Raw genomic sequence first — 18,844 nt, 5'->3', positions numbered from 1 at the left:
TATCTAGTATTTTGTTTTTTGTTTTTCGAGACAGGGTTTCTCTGTGTAGCCCTGGCTGTCCTGGAACTCACTCTGTAGACCAGGCTGGTCTCAAACTCAGAAATCCACCTGCCTCTGCCTCCCAAGTGCTGGGATTAAAGGCGTGCGCCACCACTGCCCTGAGACCTCTAGTATTAAGTGGTAGAGAAAGCTTGGCCACGCTGGCCGCTCTGTCAGCCTCAGGGCACAAAGTCCCTGGCTTTCAGTTTTGGAGACAGAAGTTTCCTTAGGGGCAGAGGTGAGGAGAGCTGCAGAGTAAGACACCACTCAAAAAAAAAAAAAAGAAACCAACAAAACAAAACAAACAACCAAACACTGTCTGAAGTTGGGAACAGGAAAAGGACTAGGCAAACTAGCTAGGAAATGCCCCAGGGAAGCGCAGCCAGGGCCCTTGGGGAAAGTGAAAGTGAAGGGGCTCTGGCCTGGCCCTACTCTGTGACCCTGAGCAGGTCCGGGCCCTTTTCAGCACCTCAGTGTTCCAGACAGGAAGGGCCTTGGTACAGTGCAGTTGTTTATTTTTATAGATTCACACACTGGAAAAACTGCTGGGCCCTAGCCCATTCTCTCCTTCCTCCCCTGGGGGCTAGGTCCCCCAACCCCCACAAAGGGAAGTAATACTGAGGAGGAGTCACACAGGGTGTGGGGTAGGGCAGGGGCCAAAGGTCTAGGCCCCAGCCTCCCAGTCACTGAGGCCCCTTGAGTATCAATAAATAACCCAGGTCCAGCTGCGGTTCGCTCACTCTTCACTGTCCAGCTTGAGGCTGATGCTTCGAGTCTTGCCCCTGGCCAGGGTGGTGGGAGGTGTTCCTGGACCCTCACGGTCCACCTGGCTGGGGCCTCTGGACCGAAGCAGCTGGCTCTGCTTACGGAGGAAGTCCACAGGGGCAGCCACAGAGTAGCTGCTTTTGGCCAGAGCAGCTCTTGGAGGTCCTGAGGGGGCATGGGAGTGGGAACCTGCCTCCAGCTGGCCCAAGTGGGCCACATAGCCATCTGACAGGAACTGTGGGCAGAAGGAGGCAAGGATGAGGGGATTACCAGCCTCCCCTGAGGCTCCTGCACAGAGTAGATAAAGCAAGTGATACTGGCAAGTGGCGGCCTGGCTCAGCCTGATCAGGAAGCCTTTCTCCCACTACGTACTATCCCCTGACTGTGAGCCAGGCATCTTGGCTCTACTCCCAGTTTGCCTCTCTCTAGACCTGACTCATCCTCAGGCTGGCATCTTGGGGAAATAACAGCATTTAGCATTTAGCAAGCTGAGGCCTAGCCCTGAGCCTTTGACCTACAGTGAAGATCAGACCTTTGTTATAAGCTAATGAGTACAGATAGTGCTAGCATCATTCACTACCCACGGAACAAGCTCAGAAAGGTCAAAGCACCTGCCCAAGGCCATGGAAGATGATCTGTATCTGAGACCTTGAACAGTCACCACCTCTGTGGTCACTTCTAGTCTGTACGCAGCAAGTATAGCCTATTGCCCCTGTCCCAGGAAGAATTAGTAGTTCCTGGGGCCGCAGTTGCCTTACTTACATCTGCCCTCTCCTGCAGGACTCAATTCGTGGGTGGTCCCCAGCCTTCCCTTGGGTCTTACCTGACACTGTGCCTGCAGTTTACGTACAGCACGGCCGACAATGTAGGTCTGGCTTGGAGAGAGCCCCAGTGCTGCGTACACTGCAACATCTTTTGGTGACCCATATCCAGCCACGATGTTCAGTTCTACCTGTGTTGAAAAGCTGGTCAGCAGCCCTGTGGGTTGAGCCATAGGGCATGCATGCATCTCCCAGTTGCTGTTTCAGGGGTGCTGCTATGTGTGAAGAAATGGGGGCAAGGTCCTAGTCACCATAGCTCAATCTCCCCTGTGGGCCCTCAGGAGGGTGGGACCACAGAGGCCTCTTTAGGTCCACATTGGTGGGAGTGGGAACTGTCAGGTGGAATGGGGGGAGGGCAGGCCAGGACCATTCTCAGCCACAGTACCTCTTGCACCAGGCTCTGCAGAAACATAGCTTTCTGCCGAAGTGGGTCATGGGTGAGGCCATCACAGAAGGAGACAACACCATGGGGGAAGTTGTGTTGCGACAGCCAGGCCACTACACGGTGCTTTTGCATGTCAGGCCGGCCAGTTACGTACACAATCAAGTAGCCTGAGTCCTGCCAGTGCCTGTGAGACAGAGGCTTGTCAGCTGCAGTCCAGAGTGACGACCAGTCACTGTGGCCCGCGGGGCTGGGGCTCCTACCTGACCACGTCCACTGCGCCAGCGCGCACCTTGGGGTCGCTGCCCATGATGGACACACTGGCAGTGAAAGAGCCGTCGATGCTGAAGACCACAGCTTCTGTGCCTCGGGACACCACAGTCAGACAGCACTCGGCATAGGTATGGTCTCCCCTATGGCCCATGGGAGCATGGCGTGAGTGGACAGGGTGAGGCTGGCAGTGCCCGGCCCCACAAGAGCCCAAATGCCTGCTGCTTACCTGACCACCATGCGCACAGGGTAGACACCAATGCCCAGTGCACGCTCTGAGGGCACTGGGAAGGTGAGACGGCCTGAGCTGTTGGTGACCTCTGTACCAAAGTGGATCCACTTGCCTGACAGTGGCTGTGTCATGACATAGATATCCACCTGGAAGGGTTGGGAAGGGCTATGGGGACCACGCCTGTGCACCATTTGACAGACAGCTGAGAGCAGAGGCAGGGAGGAATTTCAAGTTGTGATCTACAGATCGACAGCTGTTAGGGCGGGGTAGGAAACACCAGGAGCATGGGCATCTGGGCCTGACCTTCTCTCCAGTGAGTGTGACCACATCCAATGGTCCATACATGAAGCGGCCATTCAGCACTTGGGGACGGCCCTCACATACCACGGTGTCACTTGCCCGATGGTTGGAAGTGACATTCTGGTGGGAAAGACAGGGTGAGCTGGGACTGGAAAGAATGCATATGAAGGGAGAAAGAGTTGGTGTAGGGTTGGATTCAGGACCACTCTGAGGGTGGAGCATGAAGGAGGTAGGGCTGCCGTGGGAGACCACGGAGGCTAAGCATGTGAACATCTGTGGACCCACATGAAGTATGTAGGCAGGAAGCTTTCTAGCAGTCAGAGCTAGACAGGATGCAGAGGACGTCAGGTGAGGTGAGTGAGGATCCAGACTGACTAACAACCAGGGCTCAGGAGAAGTGGGCAGAGGAACCTGAGGTTTCCAGGGGCAGAGCCAAGGCAAGGCAGATATGAGGCAGGACCCCGAGGATGCAGGGGACATGCTCAAGCTGGCTCCTGGCAGCCAGACACATACCCGGATCTTGACTTGCGTGCGTTTGCGCTGCCACTTCTCCCTGGGGAAGGCAGGGCTGTAGATGGATGGCTCCTCACACTCTGTGAACTGTGGCCGCTCCTTCTCAATGACCTGCTCAGGATACCAGGCAGGAAACAATAGCCCTCTTCCATAGTCCTGGGCTTCCCAGTTTCCGGCCCACATCCCTGGCTTCACTCACCTGGCGCAGAATGAAGGCCACCACATCTGCTGACTCCCAGTAGCTGGCGTGGAAGAGGTGGGGCAGCGTGACCGTGGGGAAGGCAGTGAGAGCCTCCGGGCAGTACAGTGAATAGTCGATCCGCTTGTTTCCCCACCAGCGTTCCAGGACTACACAGCCATGGTGGGCAGTGAGTCAGGGTGGCCTGCTGCCCACTGCCCATCTACCTGGTCTAAGGGGGTTCTTCCCTCCCTCCTTTCCATCTACCTAGGACATGTGTGTACTTTATGAAGTGATATTCTTCCAGGCAGGCTGATAGTGCAGGCCAGTGCTGGCTGACTTACTCTTAACCACCTCGCTGGTGGTACTGGGGGCTGCTGGCTGGGCTGCTGGCTCAGTGCCCAATTCATTGCCCTTCCAGAAGGCACCACTGGCTGAGGTGGGCGTGGAGGGCACCATCATCTCCAGTTCTTCCAGGAAGAGGCTCGAATGGGTCTGCAAAGTGTCAGCTGGGGGAAGAGGACCAACCTAAGAACCAGGCTGCCCCCATGTCTCTTCTTCCTGAGGTCCCAGCATAACTCAGCTCCTGGGCCTCTACTATCTGCCCTTATAGTCTCTCTAGTTGGCTGAAGCTGAAGATTTTCAGAGGAGAGACAGCATTGTCTCTGGTTGTATGGAGCAGTCAATAACATTGCTACCAGCATGTCTGCTACCCCCAAACATACATGCTCCCCTCTAGTGCATGCAATCAAGTGCATGCAGTCTTACACATGTGCACATTGACATGCCAGTGCCCCTCTAGATTAGTCACTGGTTCCTACTTGACACAGGTCAAAAGGTCCTAGGGACCCTGACTGCCTATGGGAGAAAGGGAATGATCCTTGTACCTAGGAGGGGACATGAGAAGTTATCTATGATTTGGGGGGCTACTTGCTGTCTTTTACTGTCTCCTCTCCCCTTAATTTTGGCTGGGGCAGTGGAGTTGTACCCAGCAGCAGGGATGAGCCATCTCCTAGGGGAAACTTCTGGTAACGAGGTACAGCCAGTGGGGCGATGGCCTGGAACTTGGGGGCCAGCAGAGGTTCCAGGCGGGAGGCACAGGGGTCAGCGGCATGGAAGAGATTGTAGATCTGCTCGCAGGCTGGACGCATCTGAGCCACTGTGTACCCATCAGAGAGAGAAGGGGGAAGTTTTTTTTTGTTGTTTGTTTGTTTGTAGACAAGGTCTCTCTCTATAGTCCTGGCTGTCCTAGAACTCATTATATAGACCAGACTGGCCTTAAACTCAAGAGATAAGCCTGCCTCTGCCTCCCAGGTGCTGGGATTAAAGGTGTGCACCACCACTGCCTGGCATGCAGGCCCTTTCTAAAAAAAAAAAAGGTCTTAAATTTCCTTTTAGATTTATTTTATGTGTATGAGTGTTTTGCCTGCATGTATGTATGTATGTGTACCATGTATATGCCTGCTGCCCATGAAGGTCATAAAGGGGTGTCAGATGCTCTGCAACTGACTTACAGATGGTTGTGAACTACCATGTGGGTGCTAGGAATTGAACTCAGGTCCTCTGCAAGAGCAACAAGTGCGTTTAACCACTGAACCAACTTTCTAGACTTGGGGGCCCCTTCTTAAATAGAATGCTCCCCTCACCCCACAAGAAGTTCCTCCTGACCTACTTTGGGACCTAGCCTTGGCAGATCCTTTCTGGGCCTTCCATCTCTTCCTCTCTAACCAGGCCATTACTTCACAGTGAGGAAGAACAGTAAGAATTCCCTTGTCTCAGGTGAGCCAGCAAGGCTAGCAGAGATGGAGAAGGAACAAACAAGCAGATGAGGAGCACCCCTTTTACCCCAAAGGCTCACCCTCCAAGGCGGGCATCACGGTTTTGCGTAGAGCCAGCACCAGGCCCAGTGGGGAGCCAAAGAGGAAGAAGCCTGAGACCTTGAAGTCCAGGCGAGCAGCGTTAGTGGGGCCGTCAGGAGCCTCAGAACTGGCAGGTGGACAGGAGGCTGTGCTTGCACGACGGGGCTCCCCAGAGGAAGTGGCTGTGGAGGCTACCTGCAGGCTGTAGGGGAAGGAGAAACTCAATGCTATTGCCTCTGAGGTCTAACCTATGCTTAGGCAGGGGTTATTGGGCAGAGATATCACCTGTTCTGAGAGCCATCAGGATCAGGATTGGCCATGTCACTGGATGTACGCTGAGCAGGTAGGGCTGAGGGTTCTGGGCTAGCACGACCCAGTACCTCCACCCCATCTGCTAGCGGGTCCCGTACTGGACCAACTTCTGGGGAGAGCATCTCATTGTTCTAGAAAGAACAATGACAGAAGAATCCTTAGGCCTGAGACTATCTGATTCTTAACTTGGAAGTGAGGATACAGGCTTGGGATTGGATAAGGCAGAGTCCCATAGGAGACTCAACTTTGCAGCTAGGGCCCTGCCCACATGCAGAGAGGCCATATTCCAGGGGAGCAGAGACCTAGAGATGGAGACAACCCCCCTCCTGAGGAGGCTGGGTTTGGCCACACTGACCATGCTCCCACGGCGGCTGCTGCCCCGACTCCCCGCGCCTGCACTGGCACTGTGGCAGAGCGCATCAAAGCCCAGGATGCCACCAACACCATCTCCGATCAGCACCACCTGAGTGAGAAAGCGGCACAACTGAGAGGCCTTGTCACCAACCTAGATGGGACCACAGCTGCATGGGTACTGGATGCTTCCTGGGAACATGTCTAACCCCTGACCTGCCCGCAGAAACCTGTGCCCTCCGATGAGCGCAGGAAGGCTGCATAGGCCTGGTTGGTGCGAGCGATGACAGTGGCCACGGCACCCTGGTAGCGAGAGGATGAGGTGGCCAGCAGCGGCAGAGCAGCCAGTGGAATGTGGTCCTGGGAGCGGGACAGGCTATCCCCATCGTGGCTGTAGGGGCTCAGGCTGTAGGAGGAGAAAATGTGGTTTATATTTCATCTTAGTCTTCTTTCTTTCTTTCTTTCTTTCTTTCTTTCTTTCTTTCTTTCTTTCTTTCTTTCTTTCTTTCTTTCTTTTTAAAGATTTATTTATATGAGTACACTCTAGCTGTCTTTAGACACCCCAGAGGAGGGCATCAGATCCCATTACAGATGGTTGTGAACCACCATGTGGTTGCTGGGAATTGAACTCAGGAGCTCTGGAAGAGCAGTCAGTGCTCTTAACCGCTGAGCCATCTCTCCAGCCTATGGGCCTTCAGTTTAACTAACACTGCCACCAACTCCCCTGGGCCTGTTAGCAAGTGTCCTTTGTGGGGTGTCAGACCTGAGAGGCATTGAGGTGGAACCATTAATCGGGTCTCTTCAGATCCAGGCATGATGGTGCACCCCATGATCCTAGCACTCTGAAGCAGTGGTTCTCAACCTTCCTAATGCTGTGACCCTTTTTTTTTCTTTTGTTTTTGTGAGACAGGGTTTCTCTGTGTAGCCCTGGCTGTCCTGGAACTCACTCTATAGACCAGCTGGCCTCAAACTCAGAAATCTGCCTGCCTCTGCCTCCCAAGTGCGCCACCACCGCCTGGCACGCTGTGACCCTTTAATACAGTTCCTCATGTTGTGGTGACCCCACAACCATAAAGTTACTTTTGTTGCTGCTTCATAACTGCAATTTTGTTACTGTTCTGAGTTGTGATGTAAACATCAGTGTTTCCCAGTGGTCTTTGGGGATCGAGGCCCACAGGTTGAGAACCACTTACTCTGGAGGTTGAGCTCTAAGGATTCCCACAAATTGAGGCCAATTTCTTTTTCTTTTTTCTTTTTCTTTTTTCTTTTTCTTTTCTTTCTTTCTTTTTTTTTTTTTTTTTTTTTTTTTTTTTTTTTTTTTTTGGTTTTTCGAGACAGGGTTTCTCTGTGTAGTCCTGGCTGTCCTGGAACTCACTCTGTAGATCAGGCTGGCCTCGAACTCAGAAATCCTCCTGCCTCTGCCTCCCAAGTGCTGGGATTAAAGGCGTGCGCCACCACCGCCCGGCTGAGGCCAATTTCAACTATGAATTCCATGTCAACCTGGGCTAAAGTGAGACCATGTCTCAAAAAAGCAAAGTCAGAGGCTACAGCAACGGCTCAGCAGTTGAGAGTACTGGCTGCTCCTCTAGAGAACCTGAGTTTGATCCCAAGCATCCTCATGGCAGCTCACAACTGAAATTCTAGTTCCCAGGTTATCAGATATCATCTTCTAGCCTCTGAGCACTAAGCACACATGTGGTGCACAGACAGACAGACACGTAGGCAAAACACCCGTACACATAAAATAGCAGTAAGAACAAAATCAAACCAACCAATATAGAACTGGTCCATTCATGACCAGGACTGATACAGATATGCAATTCCTCTCTCTACCCCCAGAACTGCCCTGATCTTGGGAGCACCCCAAATAGATAACTGCCTCTTGGGGACCCTGTATGTGTTCCACCCTTCCACCCCTAGAAGTACTTGGAGACAAGAGCATAGGCAGCCGCGCAGATGGGTGGGCAGGGCACCAGCCGCAGTGCCACATGACCCAAGGCCTCAGGGAAATGGACTCGGGTGACGGCCTCAAAGGCTGTGCTCAGTGTTTGCACATCAGCCTGCTTGGAGTTGGTATCCCCAGGGCCAGAGTCCAGGATGCTGCCGCTGTGTAGGATGAGGAAGAGGGCATGCACAGAGCATGCCTCGACTCCTAGATCCCCTGTTCCATCCAGGCCCTGAGGGACACAATGAGGTATGGGGTGTCAGATCAGTGGCCAGCCAGCAAGTGAACAGAACATGGACATAGAATAGTTGAACATACTTGCCTCTGAGTCCCTGGGAGCTCGTGCCCCATCTTCAATGCCTTTGGCAGCCGTGATTGCAGGATCTAAGACAAGGGAGAACGAGTGAGAGGCATCAAAGACCACTGGAACCCTCACATCGGCCCTTCAGGCACCCTCATCATGACTGCCTGATGTCTCTTATTTTATTCCCACCCAAATCTCCAGACCATTTTACATTCTAGGTTTTTCCTCATGCTTGCCCTGCAATGCTGCCACAAAGTGTTTGGCATCCTGATCCATTTGACATAGTGAACCATGGATCCAGAGGATACAGGGATACACAGATACAGGAGATACAAAGGTAGAACACTAGCCTAGCAAGCATAAGGGCTTAGTATCCTCCATCAAAAAAAAAATTACAAAAGATAAACAAAGCAGTGTCAGCAACCACCTCAGGGGAATACCATGGCAGCCACAAGCCACACGTGGCTATTTAGATTGAAATGAAATAAAATACAAAATAAGAAAACTAAGCCCCACATCTTAAGTGCCTGCTAGTCACATGGTGCTGGTGGCTACCACACAGGTGGCTCAGACCTAGAACATTTCCACTGTCCTAGACAGTTCTGTTGGACAGCATTGGTTCAGTCCTTTAAAACCAGTGTAGACATCAGTACCAAAGGGTAGCCTCCTGGGTCCCGGCAGTCCCTTCCGGGTGCCACCTAGACCTATTTAAATGTTTCTCTTCCATCATTCCACCCTTTACCCCGGCAGTCCCTTCCGGGTGCCACCTAGACCTATTTAAATGTTTCTCTTCCATCATTCCACCCTTTACCCCGGCAGTCCCTTCCGGGTGCCACCTAGACCTATTTAAATGTTTCTCTTCCATCATTCCACCCTTTAACCATCTACTCGCCCACTGGGTATTGATGGGAACCCTTTCCAGACTGACACTCCTCTCAGGTCCTGCTCACTGAGAGCTGAGCTATTGTGAGTCCCTGCACAACAGAGTGCTGGTGTCTGGTCCTGAAGTGAGATCTTTACCTGGCACCCCCTCCACCTCGGTTGGGGAAGCAAAGGCATCGATAAAATCATTGGAGTTCCACTTGGTCATCTCCTTGGGGAAGACCTCATCGCTGTCCGAGAAACCTTCTGAGGAGACAGGGGGCTGTGTCATGGGTAGGGTGTCTTAGGAACTCTCCAATACCCCCCATCCTTCACAAATGTGGCTTCTGTGCTGACCATGGGCATCAAAGAATTCGTCCTCGGAGCTGTTCTCAGAGTCCCGAGCAATGTTCTGCATGCGCCACTCAGACAAGCTCTGTGGAGACACACCACCTGCAGGACCACCTGGGTTTCAGCTTGGAAGCCCAGGTGGGGTGTATGGCTCCCTCTCATTGCTGGCTCCTGTACCCCAGTCTCACCTCCATGTTGGGATGAGTAGGAGGAGCGGGAGGATGAGGACCACTGCTTTCCAAAGCTGGCATCTGGTGAGGCATCGGGGCCAGGAGGGGCCTCAGGCCCATCAGGGGTGCCAGCAGTGCTGGTCCCAGGCCGGGTCTCAGTGTTGGATTTCCCAGGGGTCTGAGCCTCAGGTCCCTCACTGCCAGTGTTGCACTTAGCCATACGCTGGGCCAGCATGCGTGCAGTCTCTTCCTCCAGTGCCCGGATGTCAGCCATGCTCAGTTCTATCCACTCATCCTGCCAACACCAGGCCTGGCGATGGGCCCGAAGCATCACCCTGCGGAGACCTGCAGAAGCCCCAGACATCAGAACCATGCCTCCCACCCTCATTTCCCTGCCAATACAGCTGTATGCCCAGTCCTCAAGGTTAGGTAATGGCTCCCTTAAGGCATACCACCCAGTATGTACACAGGGCCTGTGCTGTCTAGAGGACAGGACAGAGACAGGGGCATCTGTCTCCCTATCCTTTTTGGTCTACTTCTCTGACCGCTCTGAGTACTGATGCAGTCACTCTAGCAGACATGACCAAGGCTTGTGGCTTGCTTTCAGCTGGCTTCCTGCTGAGGAGCTAACAGTTAATTAAGGTAGTAACAGTTAATGAAATGTCACGGTTAATGAAGGTGTTAATAGTTAATGGAAATTCTGACAATCCTCAAGAGGGTGGAGTGAAAAATGAAACCCATTCTCCTATTGTCTTAAGGAGAGAAAGTTAAGAGACCCCAAAGAATCTAGAAAGTAAAGTAATAATGGTTGCATTACAAACCTCTGACAGAAATGCATTAGCACCCTAACAGAGGTTATACGTTGGTGATTTTCATTTTCCTACTTGTGTTCTTCCCAAAAGCATTACAGGGGAGTCTGCATCATTCTCTAAACTCAGTGTCCTTATCTGCAAAATGGGAATGGCAGTAGCCCTTGTCTTAAAGGGCTGTGACGGGCACTAAGGAAGATCTGTAGAAAGTGACTCTCAAAGATCTAGTCCATGTCAATCACTCAGGCACTGGCTGTCACTATCCTAACCTCTTTTTCTCATGCCAGAAAGGAACATTAAGGTGCTGAGTTGCCTCACAGCTTGCTGGAACAGCTGCAGGGGGTCAGTAGTGGAGGAAGTAGAACCCAGGCTATGGGACTTTACCACCTGGGGATGGTCCTTCTATGTGTGTGCAGGTGGCCCACATTCAGACCAGACAAGCTTGCTCAGTAGCAGCTCTTGGGGGGTCAGTTCAGAAGAGGCTTAAACTGGGTCTTCAGTATCAAGCCCATAGAGCTGGGGAAAGGAGGGCACCCAGAGGGAAACGGTAATGGAATCAAAGCACTCCTTGGCCTGCAATCCTCTCCAAATCTGTGAGGTGACCATCCTCACCTGGCGACCCTCACAAGAGTCTCTCAGTATTGCCAGACTTCACAAAAACAGCATCGTCTTTGAGTACCAGAGATAGCATGGGCCTCAGAGACCATGCTGCCAGCTGTTTGTCCTCCTAATTCTTTCAGGTACCCCAAAGCAGAGTCCCTTGATTCCTAGCTAGGTTCCACTGTCCCCCTCTCCTCTCAGCTGTGTGAATGGGAGCATTCCTGGTTCCAAACGTAGGCCTAGTGCATGCTGGAGATTCCTCATCTGGATACTCACCTACATCATGGATGAACTGCTCAATCTTGGCCTGCATGCCCCAGTAGCGGAACTCAACTTTGCACAGCTTATAAGCACACATGAGAGGTCCTGTCTGGGCTGCTGTCCGTGCCCAGTCATCAGCCAGTGGCCCTCGGCCTGTCTTGGCTGAGCGATACAGCCGAGGGTCCTCTTCTGCTTTGTACTCTCCTGGGGCCACTGCATCCCGCACGATGTCGATGGTATCTGAAGGGGTTTCAGTCAGCACTAAGCAAACCCAGACCCTCTTCTAATCTCTACCCACCACCCCAAGGATTAGGAGGAAAAGCCTTTCACAGACAGGAAGATGAGACTTGGGGCTTGTTGGAGACTGCCCACTAAGGCAACAGCAGGGGCCCCAAGAAGGCCTCACCCAGGATTCTCTGTCTTCTTTCAGCTCCACTCAGGTTGAAGACGTTAGGTTGCTGCCCCCCATCAGGCAAGTAGTAGGTCTCTATCTCAATGGAGAATTTCTCCACGAAGGGGCAGGTGTACCTGGCAGAGGGCAGTATGGAAGTCATGCTGTGTGCACAGCACTGCTTCCTTCCCAGTCCTGAGCCCCTGCCTGTCTCACACGCTCACCGTGTCCGGGTGTATGGGTAAGCATTCCAAGATTCCTCTTCTACCTGCAGGGCAGCCTTGGGCAGCAGTGCCCGGAACCAGCCTGGGATGTGGGAGCCCACGTGGTACACCTTGTGTGTGTACTGCCCGCTGCCTCCGGGCCCGTCCGTGTAGGGCCGGTTGGCCAGGATCTCCACACCGCTGCCCTCGCCACTAGACTCCTCCCGGCTCTTTTTCTGTAATCCAGGATAGAAAATAGGGAACTCAGTCCCTAGCTTAAATTCTGGGGTCCCCAGGTTGGTTTTGATTCTTTGTATCACCTTTTTAAAAAGATTTATTTAAGTGTCTGAGTGTTTGACTGCATATATGTATGTATACCACCTGCATGTCTGGTGCCTGAAGAGGGCATTGGATCCCCAGATATTGGAATAGCTGCTGATTGTGAGCTGCCATGTGGGTGCTGGGAGCAAAATCCAGGTCCCCCACAAGAGCAGCTACTGTTCTTAACAGCTGAGCCATCTCTGCAGCTTGCAGGGCCTTTTCAAGTCCCTGTAAGTCCCTGGGGTTGGCATGGGCTCTGCCCAGTTCCCATGGGATCCTGCGACCTAGCACTTGATCTGGTCATTCACTGGGTGGGATGCAGGACTGGGCTTTGTTGACAGACAGCACCTACTCCTGGCACAACTCAGGCTGTAGCAGGTGAAAACAGAAAACAGGAAGGCAGGAAGTGCCATGAGGAAAAGAACATGCAGCAAGGATGAAGACCTGGGAACCAGATGCTGTAAGAGGATCACAGATCTGACTGAGAGGACATGGCCATAGCTTGAATATATGGGGGCTGGAAGGTTGGGGGGGGTTTCAAAGCAGAGAAGTATATGCAAGCTTGGTAAAAAAGTATGACGAGTATGTTCAAGGAATAGCAACAAGACCACCTCTTAACAGACTTGCCTTACCCTTTCCCCTGGAAACTCATGCCTAGCTCAGTGTGTGAGAGCCTCCAGCTGTCCTTTCATAGCTCTGAAGCCCAGATGTGGCCCACTCAACCCCCACGAGGTGGGATATGGCCCTCTCTCCTCCTATACGGAGATTTTATAGGCCCGAAGAACAGACCTGGCTCAGACCCCGTGAAGCCCTGCTAGCTTGCCTTGATCCAGCGTTTTTCTCTGAGCCAAAAGCCAGATCCCCTTTCTCACCATGCAGTTCCTGCCTATCCTGTGCCTGTCACAGTCTGAGGCCACGATCCACATGCCTCCTTTCTGATCTCCCAGGAATGTCAGGATTCTACACTTTCCCCCAGAACCCCCTGCTTTAGCTACCTACCACCTAGTGTCCCTAGCTCCCCAGTCTCCACGTAGACTGCATTCCCTTCCCCCATGGGATTACAGAGTCTTAGGATTAAAGGAGACCATATGTGGGCTGTGCAGGCTGGGCATTTAATGGATGGAAAGCACCCGTTGGCCTTTCTTGCCCTTCTGCCTCTGTCCCACCCTGCTGCTTGAATATCCAAAAAGGATGTCTCTCTGTCCTCTTATGGGCTACAGAACCCACTAACAGAACTGGTTGTGGGGGATCCAGCGGGACTATCCCCCTGAGGCCTGCCTGCGAATTCCCCTTCTTCACTCCACCATAAAGCATAGCTCCAGTTTCAGTCCTCCCCACCATTCTTACCTGGATCATGTAGAGTTGGGCCACTTGGTACTCGTCTAGGCTCATGGGCAGCAGAATGTGGTACTCCTTGATAAGCATCCTGAAGATGCTCCGCTGACCGTGTGCGGCCTCTGCTCCTCCTAGCGCAGGGTACCGCGAGGCAGTCAGTGCAGGGCGGCGGTGCGCGGTACCAAGCCCTGCACGCCCGCTGAGGGGCTCGGGCCGCGGAACCCCATGGCCGGGCCCGCCGCGGGGGAAGCAGAGGCGAACCCAGTGTTGCCTCCCGCACCGCACCGCGCAGCCCAGAGCAGCAGAAAAGCTCAGAGCTGACCTCTTTTCCACGCAGCCCCCGCCCCCCGCCTGCCTGTCGTCATGGCAACCGCGCGCTGACGCGGGCCCCCCAGAGCGGCGGCCGCGAGCCGACACGCCGCAAGGCCATCCTCCTGTCTTCTTCACGGCCGCGTCCCAAAACAGCATCCCTCCGGGCCGCGCCTGGCTTCCAAAACCAGAACCTTAGGGACCCGCCCCCTTCACCACTTCATCCCCCGAAGTCGGTGAGGTTCTGTGTACTACACTCCTAGACGCCCACCTAGTCCCTTGTCCGCCAAGGTGTCTCTCAGGAAGCGGCCCCCACGGGCCTCTGCAACTCTGCTAATGCTAACTTACCTTATGGTACCAGAAAAAAAAAATCCGTCCTCCTCCCAAAACCTGCTTTCACCACCCTAGAAGGTATCCGGGTCCTGAACTGTGTATGTACCCTTGGTCTTCGCTGAGTTTCCATTCTCCTTACAGCCACCCCATCATCTTCCCACGAGGTTGCCCATTCCAGGCTGGTGCAGGAGCGGTCCACTGGTATCCCTCTGGCTTCCGCCCTGGGAGGCCCGCTCTGCCCACCTGCGTCCCGGCATGGCGCCACAGTTCCGCTGCAGACACCCCTCCCATCCCCACCTCGCACCCAGCGGGCAGGCGAGAGGCCCTCTGTCCTCACTTCCCTCTGCTCCGTGTCCCTGTCGCCAGGCGCGCTCTTGACCGGCCCGCTCACCGATGTCCCCGCTCACCTCTAGCTTCTGGTGAGCGCCCCTCACCCGACCCGGGCAGGGGTGGCCGACCCCAAGGTGGGAGTCCGTTGTGCCCCCAGTCCCTGCCTCGGATTCCAGATGGAGCCCGACCCTCTGGAGGCGCAGAGCCGGCCCATAGCCTCGACCTTTTTCCCGGTCTGCCCGCAGGCGCCCCTGCTGTCCCTCCCCGCCGCGTCACTGCGGCCGCCCCGCCCCCTTCCTGGGCCCGGCGGGTCGTCCCCACCCCGGCAGGGTCGGGGGCAGCCCCGCCCGCAGCGTATCAGGGCTGGCCCCTGCTTTCCTTCTCCAAGGCAGACAGGGAAGAGGCTGGTCCCCAAATGCCAGTTTTTTATTTTTATGCTGTCTGGACAACCCAAGGATTCTCGGTTTCATTTCCCACCCAGGCCCAGCCAGGGCAGCCCTCCTGTGTACGTTGAAGAGGTGGAATTTGACCTGGCTGGACTCCAGGTTAGAGGAAATGCTGTACCCCAAAGTTAGCCAGAAGTTGGAAGCGCTCTCGTGCCTCTGCCTAGGGTTGGCATTTCAGGGTTATTTAGCTACATACCCAGGTAGAGGCCATCCCCTTAATGGAGCCCAAGTTCCTACTATGCCTGTTAGGTTCTCAAATTTGGCCACTCATCTAACTGTTCCTACTCTGTACAAAGGCCGAGACACCCAAGGCTGGCTCATGGAGCCACACCCAGCCTGGTGGAAGTTGTCGGGACAGTGGATAGCAGCATCAAGCCAAAGGGGGGTGGGGAAGGAAGTCTCAAACTGCCTCCCTAAAGAGTTAGAGACCCGGTGTATTTAGGGCCTTCCAAGGATGATTTAAATTGGAGGGTAGTGTAGGGGCATTAGGACATTCAAGGGAGAGGCTTAAGTGAACTGGTATTTCCACCCTGCCAGGCATGCCTGCCAATCCAGAGGAAGAGCCCTTGAGGCTCAAGCTATCCAACAGTGCCTCCCGCTGTGAAGGCAGCCAAGGCCCTACGCTGCCCCCTAGTGGCACCTCCCTATGCAGACTTCACCACTGGTGTTCTGGCCTTTCGGCTACTGCCCCAGCTTCAAGGCGTAGAGCTGGAGGTAGCAATGGACAAGATGAGAAGGCACAGCTGGGTTCAAGCAGCCTTCCTCACTCCCTCCTCTGCCCTCCCCCTCTGCCTGCCGCACTCAGGCTTCCCCAGAGGAACCACACACAGAAAGGCTCAGAACTGAGAGAATGACTCCAAATCGTCTTTTATTTATACAAAAAGAGCATATTTAGTAAAAGACACACCAAAAAAAGAGTCGGCTGTGGCCCCAGAGATGAGGCAGGAAGGCCTTCTGCACTCCTGCTGGAGAGGGAGGAGGCAACCTGGACTAAGGGTTAAGGAGTAAGTGCCATGTGGTGAGGCCAGAGAGGAGCAAGCTCCAGCTAGACCAGCACTGTGAGCAGGTCACGGGAGGGACTCACAGTGGCCTCTCGGCACTCCTGCAGAGGGAGGAGACCAGTTTGTACAGCCAACTGGAGAAGATCTGCTACCTGGTTCCTGGAGGGCGCCTACCAAGGGACACAGGACAGGAAGCCCAGGATAGGAAGCAACTTGGGGCGAAGGCCAGGGAGAAGCAGGTGCTCCGCAGTGGCCGGAAAGGTCCCGACGGAGAGGTCAAGGTGCTTCCTGTTACGTGCGGGCATTTCGTTCTGTCTCTGCCAAGCACTCTCTGACTAGTGCCCGCGCATGGATGATGCCTGGGGAGTGGGGAGCACGGGGAAGTAACAGACAGGGCCTCAGAAACCGTCCACAGCCACCCTTCAGAGCAGACACTCCCCAGCCCCTTCACGGTTCAGCAAGAGCACCTCTTATCTTATGAGGTTAGATGAGATTAAGGGTTTGGCTAATCCTCGAATTCTTGGAAACGACTCAAGTTAATTTTGAAACACCTCCCTGGGTACAAGTTCTGTTCCAATCGAGGCTGGCCCAAATGTCCTGTACTGACTCTAGATAGCCCCCATCCTTACTGAAATGTCTCTTTTTTTTTTTTTGGTTTTTCGAGACAGGGTTTCTCTGTGTAGTCCTGGCTGTCCTGGAACTCACTCTGTAGACCAGGCTGGCCTCGAACTCAGAAATCCACCTGCCTCTGCCTCCCAAGTGCTGGGATTAAAGGCGTGCGCTACCACAGCCCGGCTTCTGAAATGTCTTAATGTTTAGTGTGCCCTGGGCAGAGCCATGGTGGGCCTGCAGCTTCACTTACCTCTCTTCAGGCGCTCCATGGCACTCTTGCTACCAGCATAGGTGGGCCGGATCTCTTTGCCCATCTCCTCTATGACAGACAGCAGGTCCGTGTAAGTGCTCTGAGAGCCCTGGGAACCGGGTGGCTTCATCGCCTGTCTCAAAAGAAGATACAGATGTGACCTCAGACCCCAAGGGGATCTCCTGTCCTCATCCATAAACAAACCCTTGGCCACACTCACCTGTACATACCCCATGGAGGGCGGTCCAAAGTCATTAAACAGTGGTCTGAAAGGTGCTGCAGCTCCTGGCACTGAGCCCGATGGCGATGGGACACTTCCGGCTGCAACAACACGAGTAAGAGGTGAGAGTGTGACAAGAGCCTCGTCACAGATTTCCAAGCCCAGGACCGTTCCCCTGAGTACCTCCAAAGGCATGCTTCTTCATTCTACTCTGAACTTCAGAGACACACTCCTCCCCACTGCGCTCCACCTACAATCTCTACGTGACCACGCCCACTTCTCAGGCCAGCAAACTGAGGCTGAGCCAGGCTCGCCTAGCAGGCCCCGTATTGCAAAACTCGAGCCGTTTCTCTACAAGACCTCGACTGCCCGGAGAAGGCGAGCAAGGGTGGAGTTGGAGCCTCACCTGTAGGGACCGGGGTGCCTGGCCCGGGGGTGCTGGAGCCCGGGGTACTGCTGGGGGCGGGCGCGATAGGTTTGTAGGACATCCCAACTACTTGGTGCGGCGGCCGCCAGCCGGCCGCTCCTCCGGGGTTGGCTGTCCGGCAGCTCAGCCGCACTTTGATTGGCAAGCGAGCTGCACGCCCCTGGTAAATAGAGCTCCGGCCGGAAGGGCGGGCGGGCACGACCGTTCCTCACTCTCGATTGGCGCGCTCAGCTGTCACTCGAGCCTCCTCATTGGCTGAATCTTGCCCCCGCAGGCCGCAACCACTGCCGATTGGCCTCCACCTTCCGGACCTCGCACCTGTCTGCCCCGGATTGGGCGGTGACAGCCGTCCTCCTCAATTGGCGAGTTCGGGGCCCGGGGCCGGCGCGCTTTCAATCCGATTAGTCCCGAGGTCCGAGAGGCGGGGCCTCGGCAGCCGGCCAGTCTAGTCCGTGCGGTTTGCTCCAGTGGTGTGTGACGGGCCGCCGAACACACTCAGTCCTCGCCGCCTCGCGACTTCCCTTCGCTGTGGACTCCCAAGGCCACGGCTCCCAGAGTGTGAGCACTCCGCCCTACCCCGAGCGTTTTACGTCACCTTTCACCGGTTCAGTGCCCCTCTCTCGGCTGTACGCATGCGCGCGCCTCAGGCCTGTATTTGTTCCCATGGCAACGGTTTCCTCACCAAAGTCATTACCAAGCTCTTTCTCTGGGTTGATTTGAATCTTAGGTCTAGGCAGGTGGTGGGTCCAAGGCAGCCAACGACGCTGCTCGAGACCTGAGCCCTAAGTCCCCCACCTCCTCCACAGACCATGATTAGCATCAAGGACCCTAGGTCAAGTCAGGACCCGGGTCGACACCTTTGGCTGGAATCTCAACGCCTAATTAATGGTTTTCCTCCTGGGCTCTCCTTTTGGCGGGTTGGATGGAATTGAGACAAGATCTCAAGTAGCCCAGTCAGAATTCCAACTCTCTGGGTGGGGGGGATGACCTTGAACTCCTGATGCTCTTGTCTTCCAAACGCTAAGGATTACAGACACACACCACAGTTTCTTTTCTTCATATGCTTCAGTTTCCTCATATGGAGCATGAAGACAATAGTACCTGGAAAGTAAACTAGGAAGTGGGCAAAGAAATAGAGATGAGAGTCGGCCTTATATCCAGCAGATTGAATCCGGGGCAGGTTGAAGCACGGTTGATTATTTTTCTGACTTCATTAATGAAACTCTCACCAGGGTCTGGCCATCTAGTTCCTATTTCCTTCAAATCAATTCACTTTAAAATAAAAAAAAAACAAAAACTATTCTATGTATATGAGTGTTTTGCCTGCATGTATGTCTGCAGAA

At 54.1% G+C, this 18,844-nt stretch overlaps 2 protein-coding genes across 5 annotated transcripts; both read right to left on the bottom strand.

Moving 5' to 3' along the window:
* Positions 1-532: 532 nt before the first annotated feature.
* Pitpnm1 (phosphatidylinositol transfer protein membrane associated 1) lies at positions 533-14,806 on the bottom strand. Of its 3 annotated transcripts, none has more exons than XM_034498378.2 (24): positions 14,623-14,806; positions 13,586-13,704; positions 11,939-12,153; positions 11,730-11,851; positions 11,339-11,563; positions 9,672-9,998; positions 9,490-9,585; positions 9,292-9,399; positions 8,290-8,351; positions 7,949-8,199; positions 6,239-6,428; positions 6,027-6,134; positions 5,645-5,802; positions 5,359-5,561; positions 4,489-4,659; positions 3,845-4,009; positions 3,522-3,670; positions 3,323-3,433; positions 2,813-2,929; positions 2,507-2,655; positions 2,271-2,420; positions 2,011-2,194; positions 1,628-1,756; positions 533-1,039 (listed from the first exon to the last, which is right to left on the bottom strand). In XM_034498378.2, the coding sequence occupies exons 2-24, from the start codon at positions 13,661-13,663 to the stop codon at positions 776-778; spliced, it is 3,732 nt and encodes a 1,243-aa protein (XP_034354269.1). In that variant the 5' UTR covers positions 13,664-13,704; positions 14,623-14,806; the 3' UTR covers positions 533-775. The 3 variants fall into 3 exon arrangements, with proteins under 3 accessions (XP_034354269.1, XP_034354272.1, XP_034354264.1); XM_034498381.2 differs by lacking the exon at positions 14,623-14,806 and adding an exon at positions 14,322-14,549; XM_034498373.2 differs by lacking the exon at positions 14,623-14,806 and having other exon boundaries at positions 13,586-14,300.
* Positions 14,807-15,834: 1,028 nt separating this feature from the next.
* On the bottom strand, positions 15,835-18,058 carry Cdk2ap2 (cyclin dependent kinase 2 associated protein 2). Of its 2 annotated transcripts, none has more exons than XM_034498443.2 (4): positions 17,481-18,058; positions 17,075-17,175; positions 16,855-16,987; positions 15,835-16,351 (listed from the first exon to the last, which is right to left on the bottom strand). In XM_034498443.2, exons 1-4 carry the CDS (start codon positions 17,560-17,562, stop codon positions 16,284-16,286), a joined length of 384 nt encoding a protein of 127 aa, XP_034354334.1. In that variant the 5' UTR covers positions 17,563-18,058; the 3' UTR covers positions 15,835-16,283. The 2 variants fall into 2 exon arrangements, with proteins under 2 accessions (XP_034354334.1, XP_076770946.1); XM_076914831.1 differs by lacking the exon at positions 17,481-18,058 and adding an exon at positions 17,258-17,287.
* Positions 18,059-18,844: the final 786 nt, after the last annotated feature.

The sequence above is a fragment of the Arvicanthis niloticus genome, chromosome 1 (assembly GCF_011762505.2).
Source record: "Arvicanthis niloticus isolate mArvNil1 chromosome 1, mArvNil1.pat.X, whole genome shotgun sequence".
Classification (NCBI taxonomy): Eukaryota; Metazoa; Chordata; class Mammalia; order Rodentia; family Muridae; genus Arvicanthis; species Arvicanthis niloticus.
Note: the sequence above shows the minus strand (reverse complement) of the source record. Positions and strands in the feature narration are given on the sequence as shown.

Coding starts and splice junctions, on each gene's coding strand:
- Pitpnm1 (XM_034498373.2), bottom strand. CDS start 14,041: ATGCTGTTTTGGGACGCGGCCGTGAAGAAGACAGGAGGATGGCCTTGC. Junction 8,352..9,291: donor CGAGGTGGAGGGGGTGCCAG/GTAAAGATCTCA, acceptor CCCTTGTCTTAG/ATCCTGCAATCACGGCTGCC. Junction 6,135..6,238: donor GCACAGGTTTCTGCGGGCAG/GTCAGGGGTTAG, acceptor TTTCTCACTCAG/GTGGTGCTGATCGGAGATGG.
- Cdk2ap2 (XM_034498443.2), bottom strand. CDS start 17,562: ATGTCCTACAAACCTATCGCGCCCGCCCCCAGCAGTACCCCGGGCTCC. Junction 17,176..17,480: donor AGGCACCCCGGTCCCTACAG/GTGAGGCTCCAA, acceptor GTGTTGTTGCAG/CCGGAAGTGTCCCATCGCCA. Junction 16,988..17,074: donor CCTCCATGGGGTATGTACAG/GTGAGTGTGGCC, acceptor CTTTTGAGACAG/GCGATGAAGCCACCCGGTTC.